At 44.7% G+C, this 11,276-nt stretch overlaps 1 protein-coding gene across 3 annotated transcripts in view; it reads left to right on the forward strand.

The window, feature by feature from the left end:
* Positions 1 to 7,852, forward strand: part of PPFIBP2 (PPFIA binding protein 2) — a 168,629-nt gene extending 160,777 nt beyond the window's left edge. For 2 of the 3 annotated variants that reach the window (XM_049780997.1, XM_049780999.1), the window contains 5 exons: positions 1,548 to 1,673; positions 2,338 to 2,526; positions 3,995 to 4,171; positions 6,413 to 6,478; positions 7,496 to 7,852. In XM_049780997.1, the coding sequence (XP_049636954.1) occupies positions 1,548 to 1,673; positions 2,338 to 2,526; positions 3,995 to 4,171; positions 6,413 to 6,478; positions 7,496 to 7,567 (630 nt within the window). In that variant the 3' untranslated portion in view covers positions 7,568 to 7,852. Of the gene's footprint in view, positions 1 to 1,547; positions 1,674 to 2,337; positions 2,527 to 3,994; positions 4,890 to 6,412; positions 6,479 to 7,495 lie in introns of those variants that run through there. The other variant, XM_049781000.1, reaches the window with a different exon arrangement.
* The last annotated feature ends 3,424 nt before the right edge of the window (positions 7,853 to 11,276 follow it).

Consider the following 11,276-nt stretch of genomic DNA (forward strand, 5'->3'; position numbering starts at 1 on the left):
TCACCAATGTTCCCATACACTGTCATTCCCAACCCCTACTCTCCTCCCACTCACCCCTTGCCTTTTTTAGCAGGTGCATTTTAAATTTCAGTATCCATCTTAGGTCTCATTTTCAATGTGGTTGAGTGTTGTTGATTCTGTGCTTTGGGTATGTAACTCCCACAACACCAATATAAACTCTCACATCTCCCACATCACCAATATAAATAAAGAGCTGACCCTTGCTCTCCCATTACTTCCCTTTCTCACCTTCCTTCCTATTTCTTCCTTCTCTGTCCTTCTCCTCCCTAGGCTCTAGAATCAAGGATAATCTACTCATTTCCCCTTTACTACATTATATTTCTTCATTCATTTCATTTTCCTACTGAAAAATGCCAAATTAATTGACCTAGTCCCAGGTACACAGGGGATCCATGACTAGGTTTTTGTGCAGAAGAAATGATGTCATAAATACAACAAACCAATTCTTGAGAAGTCCCAGAAATATTTCAAGAACCTTGGAATTCTTGTTGGGTGTAAAAAATATGGTCATTAGCCCTGTTTTTGCTAGGTGAGGGAGCTATTTAGGTGTATATTTTTTATCCTTGGATATCTGGGGATCAAATTCTTCTTTGCGGTGATTCTCAGGGTGCTTCACACTTTAGTACTGAATCTAACCTCAGTAATAAGGTACTTGGGTCAAGGTTTCACACCTGCAAGGCAGATACTCTATTACTGAGCCACTTCCCAGGGTCCTAGATTTAACGTTTTGTTTTAACTGATGTAACATTATTTACAACATTCTTATTGTGTATGCCTTACCATAAGTCCTCAAACTTCTTTGGCCTACTTCCTCCTTTTTCAGGAAGAACAACAATAAAAGCACAGAGCATTGCCCTCACTAATGCAAAAAAGTTCTCCCAATCTCACCTCTGATTGCATTTTCTGAGTAATGCCTACTTTAGGCATACAAATATATTGCACCACACTCATCACCAACTTAACATCTAATATGCTATAAGAATTATTCTGTTTCTTGAGGCATTAAAAATTTGTACCTCTACTTTTCATTGCCTTTTTTCCCTCTCTACTACCTAAGTATAAGTTCCTTCTGTAAGTCAGCATGGTGCTGGGCATTTCTTTTCTTTTTTGGATGCTGTGCATTTTGAAGACCCAGATGCCACTTGTGGGCACTTAAACTTACATAGCTTAATTTCACTCTCTTAAAACATTGGCCATGCCAGACAGATCCTTTGCTTACAAAATACTTAATGTTTTGTTGAAGTCTTGAATGTATTCCCATCATTTATTCGTTCCAATGTTAGCCAGGAATTTAGGATACCAATTGGATTCTGGAATAAGATGTCAAAGTAGAGGATCCTACAATATTTCACAACAACTCTATTTATTGGAAATTGGGATGGCTAATTGACGGGTCTTACTGTTGCATTACTAAAATAAGCCTTTTGGAGAGAATGGGGGCAGCTTTTTACATGGGCTGGCTTCATAATGGACATTAGTAGGATCTCATAGATATGACTTCTCTTCTCTCCTCCCCACTTTCACAGAGCAACCTTTCTCCTTCAGAAGTTGTGCAATGGTCCAATCACCGGGTGATGGAGTGGCTGAGATCTGTGGACCTGGCAGAATATGCTCCCAATCTCCGTGGGAGTGGTGTCCATGGAGGTCTCATTGTGAGTGGCTATAACAGTCTTCCTTGCCTTAGTGGGTAACAGAAACGTTTTCTTAAAACCTGAATATAAAAATCCAGTTTGTGTAAGTGTGTGTGTTTAAATAGTGATATTTCATCTAAAACCGTTATGTAAATTTATATTTCAAGGGAAGCATTTTTGATCATTTGTGGTTGAGAATTAATAGAAATAAGACAGCTTCAGGAAGGACTTCTTTAACCACAGAACCAAAGAATCCAAGATACAGGGGTTACATGATAAACAACCCTTCACAGGGGAGCTTCATTTCCTCTGAGAAAAATTTGGGGTCAGAGAAGTGAAGAAGACCACTCTTTAAAATGTAACTTTCTGCTTGCCAAAATAGACCCTTTATTGACAATTATGTGTCAAGTGGAAAAATCAAAAGAGAAATGAAATTGGAGGCTCCTCTGTTGCCACCTACATTGGTCCTGAATCACAGCCAGGTTCTCTAAGACCACAGTCCTCTTCTGGACTGTGAGAATAAAGTGGTTAGTCAACAGAGGTGCAGGCATCTGCTCAGAACAGGGAAGCTGTGGGACACAGGAGCAGTAGGGCAGCATCAGCTTCTGTCCTCGGGAAGCCATGCAGGGCCTTATTTTTAGAATCTCCACCTAGAGACACCTCTGCTCACTATATGACTTCTTAGATCCTGGAATCTCGCTTCACTGGAGATACCTTGGCTATGCTTCTCAATATCCCGCCACAAAAGACACTCCTCAGACGTCACCTAACTACCAAATTCAATGCCCTGATTGGTCCCGAGGCTGAACAGGAAAAGCGAGAAAAAATGACTTCACCAGCTTATACACCACTGACCACCACAGCCAAAGTTCGGGTGAGTTGCCAGAGTGTCTCTGGGATGACTCCAGGGACCTACCATCTGGTTTTTGTTTTGTACATTATGACAAGTCATACCTACCATGAGCTCCAGTCATTTCTGCCTTGGGAGTTTGATCTGAATATGAGTTTTTATTAGGTTAGTTCTCACCAGTCTTGCTGTCCAAAGAAGAAGCATGTTACTCTCTTTATGCAACAATTCTGTGTGAGCAAACTGGGAACTTGTCATCTTTTATCCAGAACTGGCTTGATTAACTTCTTGTAAAGCAGATGAGTTTCCAAGTCTGGTTTTTCTTCAGTCAAGACCCTCTGTGTGCCACAGTACTATGGGTTTTTCATCAGAGCTGCCCTGACAATACAGAGAATAGTTCCCCCTATTGTCAGCTGCTCTGCTAGCCCTGAACCATGGCAATACTCAGCACTGCTCATTGGTGTCTATGAATCTCACAAAGCCCATCCTACCTACCTGGCTACACTATTCTCAGAGTGTGCCCTTCCCTGACCATTCTTTGGAGCTAGGATGGCCTATGCCCCATCTCATGGTGATATATATCCAAGGAATAGATATAAACACTGCACAGATCTCATTTCTAATAGGAGTGCGCCTCAGTGGAATAACACAGAACTGTTAGGTAGTGCCAGAGAGAAAAAGAAGGACTTGATTAGAAAAAGAGTACAAGGGTTAAGGCACATGCCTTGCGCATGGCTGGCCATATTTCATTCCTTGGCATCCTGTGTGACTCTGCCCCCCACCCCCACCAATACCCCTATCAGGAGTGATCCTTAAGCATAGTCATAAGTAAGCCTGAACACCACTGGGTATGACTCAGAGACAAAGAGAGCAGGGGTAAGAAATGTGCAAGGGATTTCTTGGGGGCAAGAGGTATAAAGTGAGCCAGAGTGAGGTGAGGCCAGCACAGTACTAAAGAATGATCAGCTCTCCCTTCTTAGGGTTATTTCTCTATTGATATTTCTCTGTATAAAAATTTCATACAGGAGCTATTATTTTCTATTTTTGGAGGAAGCAATGCCAGGCAATGGAGTTTGGGGATGAGAGCTCTACTTTCAGCTTAGTGCTTGGGTTGTATTTGGGTGGGTGGGACATGTGGTGCCAGGGATTGAACCCAGGGCTCCACATGCAAAATACAGGCTCCAGCCCTTTAAGCCATCCAGTCTATCATCATGTTAAAAGCTTTTTCTTGGGGGGGGGGGTATTTTACCCAATGATGCTCCGGGGTGACTCCTGGAGGACTTGGGGCACCATATGAGTTGCCAGGCATTGAACTTAGGTTAGCTGTGTACAAGGCAAATAAATGCCTTATCTACTGTACTATTGTTCTAGCTCCACGAGCTTTTCTATAAGCATTTTGTTATTCCTTTTCTATGGACATGTTCTTAAGTATATTATTAGCTCTCTCTCTATTCACCATCCTGATAATCTCATAATCTTGTATTTACTGTTCTAGCCAAAGAAACTGGGATTTTCACATTTTGGAAATATAAGAAAAAAGAAATTCGATGAATCAACTGACTACATCTGTCCAATGGAATCCAGTAACAATGGCGGAGACAGTCACGGGGTCTACAGCGGCTACCGGGGTCTCAACGCCCTTGAGGCCCCAGAACTGGATTGCCTGGACCAGGTGGGACAGATTAGCTGATGTCATTTTCGCCTGATCTCACTGCGCCCCCAAGAGCTCACAGTAACTCTGTGTGTCACCTTACCACTGCACCTCACTGTGTGTGTCATCCCTGCACCTGTGCATGGCTCGCAGAGAACATTCCAGCAGATGCACTTCCTGGGCTGTCTCACTTCAGACCCTGAGAGTGTCCAGATTATGGTGCTACACCTTTTCTAAGGTTGTGGCTCCTTTGGGGACTATTGCCAAAAGTGGACTCAGGAAGAAGATGTTTGTATATTCATAGCAGGTCTTGCTGTTATTCGTCAGCTCCAGAGAAGCCTATGAACCTGGACACAGATCTAGAGAATATGGACAATATTTTGGGATTTGGAAACTTGTGTCTCATGCTTATCCTGTCAGCCCTGTTTGTCAGTCATGAGACCCCCAGATGTGGGTGTGTTGCAGTGGCAGGAGTCACTCAGCAACTGGGCAGATAAAAGGCTAATCTTGCTAAAAGGACCCTCTTCTTGTCATGGGTTTGGCCAGTGAGGGGGCTCACACCATAGGCCCCCTCCACTGCACACTAGTTGAGGGGAAATCTTAAGTGCCTTAGGCTTGTGGCCACAGTCTTGACTGAGAGTGCCTGGACCACTGGGCAGGGGTATAACTGTGTTGTGCTTTACGCAGAGGTGATCACTTCTTTCTGATAATAAAAACAGTATTTATGTAGAAAATAAAACCTGAAGCCTGTCTTTCGCTGTGATGGGTAGAACACTGAGCCCATTGTGGGGAGGAGCCCTGTTTACTGTACAACTTGAAAGCCAAGAGCATTGAGCCAGGAGCTGGTCAGTGCTCATTTAGATCTGCCATGCTAATGAAAAGATGAAGCAAAGAAGGATCCTATCTCCTTCAGAGCATCTCAACTTGGCCCCTTAGGCTGTACCTCTACTTGGCAGCTCATGGAAACTTGTATCTCATACTTATCCTGTCAACCCTGCCTGTCAGTCACCAGATGTAGGTGTGTTGCAGTGGCAGAAGTCAACAGCAACCGGGCAGATAAAAGACTAATCTTGCTAGAAGGACCCTCTTCTTGTCATAGGTTTGGCCAGCCTTGTTACCTTCCATAGTAGGGTTTGGTTACTCTGCTCTGACAGAACTGGAACAGACCTGTCCTTTTGTTTTAGAGGCTGACTCACTGATAATAAGTCTTCCCAAGAGGTTTGGTGTGTCTGAGGATAAAGGTAGAAACATGCTTCACTAGTGTTAGGTTCCTAGTAAGATTTGTTTGCCCAGCGCAGCTTCTAGCTCCATTAGGGTTGGGGTCTCATTAGCAGAAGCCTGAGAGCAGAAACTGAAGATCCAAGGAAACTTTGGGAGTTCTGTCCCAGATGGGACAGATGGAGGCCATGCTAAGATTTACTCCTTTAAGTACCAGCAGCCTCTGCAAGGTCTGTCTCCTTAGGTCACAGCCTCTCCTGAAGTCCAGCTAGTGAGAGAGGGACAGGCTAAAAGTCTGACTGGCTGGTGTTTGAGTTGAGTCCTGGGTAGTATGTAATAACAGGAAGCTGAGGGCTGAGAGCTGCAAAGATAGACTGTGCTGCAGGTTTTTCCCATATTTCTTTCCAAATCCCAAAGTGATACTGCATGTGCCTGTATTAAAACCTGCATGGAATTGTGTTACTAATTCTTTGCTCAGCTTCCAGCAAGGCCTATTCACTTTGCGCTCCTCCACTTTCTCATTGCTGAGATGAGATTACACTTGATATCCTCCTAGAGGCTTCCAAATCTACACTAAAGTGACTTAGGAAAGAATAAATAAGGCAGCTTTGCCTGAGTAGAGGGAGGCCCTAATAGTGAGGAAACCTGGGTAGCGATCTGGACTGATGCTAGCACTTCAGTGTCTGAGGGCCAGTTGGTATCAATGACTGTCTATGTACTTGGCCTCCTGAAGCCCCTCAATCTCTGCCCTCTACTCCTTGAAATAATTGGAGCAATGAGCAGGTGTAGAAGGACTGCTTCGACCAATCCTGCCTGTCCTGCTCCTGAGCACTTTCAGTGCTGGGCTGAGCCCAGGAGGGCATGCTCTGACCTCTTACACAATTTGGGAGCACTAGCTTTTCCTAGGGACAGTAACAGCATGTGCTCCAAGCCTGCTCCTTGCCTGTTTCTTTGGGCAGCATGCCTGGGCAGGACCCAACCTGCATTGCCTCTCTGCGTGTCTGAGCGAACTCTATGCTGACCCAGTTGCAACCCATTTTACAGATGGCACCCTCTGAAGGCACTGTGCTTCAAATAGGGCTCCTCTCCCAAGACATTCATCGCCTTACGGTAGGTCATCAGCCCTCTCCCTCCAGCCATATGGGGCTTGCAAGGCTCAACACTTGTGGGGTTGTTAACAGTTCAAGGCAGTAGCCTGAGTCACAACTCCACTGTGGGGAGAGCAGAGACAGAGGCTGGGGTTGGGGCCAGAGGCTTACTGGTATGTTCACAGGACTGAGAGCTACCAGAGCAGTGGGAACATTCATAGTTATTAGAATTTAGCCAACTGATCTCAGGCCCCTTTCTCAGGCTCAGAACTGGGGAGGAAATCAAATGTTGGACAGCAGCTTGTGGTCACCTGGTTACTTGACCTAAAGCTCAGATGAATGCTGCTCTGCCTTCTCTGCCTACAAGACTTCTTCCTCTCATACCCAGGGATTCCTGGGTAATGCTGCTCTGAGCACATCTGTGTGACCATGAAGCAAACAGGCCAGATGGTACCAGGGAGAGAAGCTGCTTCAAGCCACACCCCACCTTTGGTCTTTGAACTAGCTTTGCTCACTCAGCCTTAACTGAGTCACCTGTAAAACAAGCTGGATAGAATATCACTGGTGTGGCTGTACATAGACTAGAGAGACAAGAAAAGCTCAGCCAGGATGAGGATTATTTTCCTTTCAGGGACCTAAGCTATGTCCATGGCTCTAACCGATGTCCACACTGCAGTCCCTGTCATTGTCCTTTATTTGTTGGTCCACTGAGAACCATTAAGAAGAATGTTTTTTCCAAGGGCAAGGAATCCGGATGGGATTGCTTTTATCAATGATGAAATGGATCCACCTAGCTTTTTACCATTGTCACCTCTACTAGCTTTTTAGCTTTCAAATATCAATTTTAGTTCTAGAGTAGTAAACATTTTTATCTCAAGTTTTGCTATTTATTCTGATACAATAGGGAGGATCCGAGAATTTATAAGGCACTAGTATTATCCAGAACCATGCTGTATATAGGCTTTTACTTTTCCTAAAGCTTCTACAGGGAAGCCTGGAACCAAACTGTTCAATTGTCCCCCTGGCTGTGTCTTTTCAGACTCTGCTGAGCCAGGACCAGCTGCTGAACGACTCTTGCCCAGCTGCTCCCAACTCTGAGGACTGGAGATGATTTTTCTCATGCCTGGGAGCACAGAAGGCACACATGGGAGGCCCTTGTGTCTCTGCTTCAGTGGAGAGCTGGCAAATAGCCAGATGGCACCTTGAACAAGGGTGCTGACAGGAGCAAAGTGAAGCCTTGAGACAGATGCCCAGGGAAGTGGCTCCAGAGTCGAGTTTCCCACCATACTTACACTCCTCACTGCAGCTTTTATATCTTTTATACTTTTATATATTGAATGCAGAGACTTTTGAGGGGCGCCTGCGAGATTGTCAGTACAGACTTGGTAGCTTGTGCTACTGCCAGGGATAGTTGGGTGCTGCATTAAAAGGTTGGTGAAGGCCCTGCTGGACAAAAAGTTCTGGAATTCCTGATTGTTCTATAGTGACTGAGCTGAGGGAAGTGACAACAGGAAGTCTCCTCAAGGCCTGCTTTTGTACATATGTACAGAAACATACATTTTTATTCCTGAGAATCTGGCCTGGAGAGGCTATGTAGGGTGAGATCAAGAAAAGAGGCTGTAAGGCTCTTTCCACTGCTCTGGTTGTCCTTAGTTTACCACCTACATCTGTAACTGCTCCCCAGTTTCCTTAATGTGCCTGACCTTTCAGTCTTCCAGTACGGGCATCTTTAGGCATAGTTCATCTCTTTCTCTCCCTTCCTCCATCTTTTTTTTTCTCTTTTATCCACTCTCTCCTTATCCTCATCCACCATCTAAGCAGGCATCAAACTTTTTTTTTTTTTATTAAACTCAGCTCAACTGTCTGATCATCTTCCAGTACAAGTCCCTGAAAATGCCAATTCGACACATTTCCATCACAACCCAGATCTTCCCAGACCTGCCTGTGCCCTGAACCATGTACACCTTTCTTTTTGTGATGCTTGTGTATTCTCCCTTTCTGTAGCTGGTTCTAATCAGGTTTTTTTTCACATTCCCATGGGTGTCTCCTACATGGTCCCTCACCTTTTTCAGCGAATCCCATTTGCTGTTCTCTGTCCTAGCAAGATCTTCTCATAACATATCTTAATATGGCTCTATTTCTGCTAAGGGCATTTCAATGTCACAATCACCATAGTATGTGCTCAATAGTACAAAAGAAGCCCCTCTGAGTCTTTCATGCTCTGCCATTCACCAATGTAAATGTTTTCCTTATCTCCTGAATAGGGGTATATCCTGCTTGCAAGTAGCAGCAGCCTCTTTAAGGAATCTTCATTGATATTTGAGTTGAGGCCCTGGGACCCAATGCTTCCTGCTCTTAAGTTAAGTACTTCCCACTTACCAACTTACCCTGGAGTGGCACATTTTTCCCCTGTAGCACACGTAACCACAAAATCGAGTTCTCAACTTCTGCTACAGGCTGCCTTCTGGACAGATAAGAATTAGACCTTATCATGGTTTTCAAATTGCTCAGGAGTACCATGTTCATATACTCTGCCATCACAATTCATTCACCATCCATCCTTAAACACCCCTCTATCCTACAATTGTCAGTACCTTTCTTCTCAACTATACTCAGGGTACTGCTGCTTCCTGGATCATTCCAGCACTTTCTGAGGGGCAGTATCACCCTCCCTGGGAAAGTGCTTAAGAGGAAGCATTCTGATCTTTTCTAAACTAAACTGCTGAATGTTACAGAGGCTTCACTGAAAGTCTCTATAGCCCCAGAGTCCTTTTCAATGAAGAACTGTGTGTATGAACTGGAAAACTTGGTTGTCACTGTTTTGTTTTGCACCACACCAAGCAGTACTCAGAGGCAAGTTCTGGCTTTTAGGCTCAGGAATGAACATTGGAGGTGCTGGGGCCAGGTTATATTTGGTGCTGGGGGGTGGGGGTGGCTGACAACTCACATTGGCAATGGTCACATGCATGACAAGTTCCTCATCTCCAGTTCTGGGAACTGGAAAACTTGGAGAGAGAAATGACATATAGACTTTTTGTTTGTTTGTTTGTTTGATTTTGAGTCACACCCGGTGCAGCGCTTGGGGTTACTCCTGGCTCTACACTCAGAAATTACTCCTGGGAGGCTCAGGGGATCATATGGGATGCTGGGATTCGAACGACCATCCTTTTGCTTGCAAGGCAAACACCTTACCTCCATGCTATCTCTCCGGCTCCTGACATGTAGACTTAAAGATGAGCCATGTCCTCCAGACACACCAAAAAGGAAATAAACCTTAGGCAGATGAATGTGAAACAGCACAGCACATCCAAAGAAATGCCAAGTGGTGAGACTAGAGTGAGTTTCATTGTCTCTGCTGCATTGCCATCACTCAGGGATGACAGCTGTGGTGGGACTGTCTTGTGTGGATGGGAGGCTATGTGTCTATAGTATCTCTTCTAATTGTGACAAATCTTTACTGACTTATTAGAAAGGGAGGTGGGGAACTCTACTTGAGAAGCACTGGGTAACACCTGAATGACAGCCTCAGGAAAGAAAAGGAAAATGTCAGATGGAATCATATCTAAAGGGCCTTCAGTCCTTTGCAATGAAAGGATTAGCAGTTAGGACTTAATGCAGTGAGACTTGGGCAATATCTGTTTATGACTTGCATCATATCTGTTTCTGCGGTAGGATGTTACTCATGTAGAGCACAGTGGAACAGCTTTCTCTGAGTAGGGATTCATTAAGGATGCTGTAAACATGGGGATGGTGCCAGCCAGTTTACCTCTCACTGTCATTTGTTGGGTCACCCTATGACAGGTCCCTCTGTTGGCACTATACAGCTGTGCTTGAGTTCCCCTCTCTTTCCTCAAATCTCTGCCCTTTTCCCTCACTCCTGCCCTCCCTCTTTTCCTCCCTTTTTCCCTTCTTTCCTTCCCTTTTTTTCTGGGAGGAGGGGAGGCACACCCAGCAGTGTTACTCCTGGCTGGTTCAGAGGACCATATGGGATGTTGGGAATCAAACCCAAGTCAGTCAGCCATTTAAAAGGCAAATGACCTCCTCACTGTGCTATTGCTCCAGCCCCCTTTTCCCTTTCACACTAAAGGACAACAAATTTCATAATGCTGCAATTTTCATACTGCCAATTTTCTTCTATCTTCTGTTTGGTTGGTTTTTGGTTTCTGAACTACATCCGTGGTGCTCATGGACCACTCCCAGCTCACCACTCCCATTTATTGAAAGATGCGTGGTGTCAGGGATCAAACTATCCTCCTTCATGCAAAGTATGTATTCCAACAAAGCAAGCACTTTCTCCCCAGTCCTGTTATACTAGGTTTTTTTTTGTTTGTTTGTTTGTTTGTTTGATTGATTGGTAGGTTTTTGGGTCAAATCCAATGATGCTCAGGGTTACTCCGGCTCAGGGAACCGTATGAGATGCCAGGGATCGAACCCAGATCCGTCCAGGGTCGGCCGCGTGCTAGGGAAACACCCTACCGCTGCGCTATGGCCCTGCCCCATAGTTTTATAACAAGAGGCTAACTTTGAATAGAACTGGGTTTAAAGCCCAACTCTGCCATCTGCTGGATGAATGGTGGCGATAACTTTATTGCTCCCCCCCCCCACCCCGCCAAAAATACCCTTTACTTCTTTTTCTCTTACAAAGTAACTCGGAGTCTAGTATTTCTGGAACTCACTGATTATTGTCCTCTAATATTTGTTTGTAATAACATTTATTGATGGAGGATGGCTGAACTCTTCAAGTTTTACTTTGAAAGTAGAACTCCAGATTACAGGAAATCGACAAGACCCTAATCAAATTTTTCTGCAATTCTGCCGGT

Source organism: Suncus etruscus, chromosome 9 (genome assembly GCF_024139225.1).
Source record: "Suncus etruscus isolate mSunEtr1 chromosome 9, mSunEtr1.pri.cur, whole genome shotgun sequence".
Taxonomy (NCBI): domain Eukaryota; kingdom Metazoa; phylum Chordata; class Mammalia; order Eulipotyphla; family Soricidae; genus Suncus; species Suncus etruscus.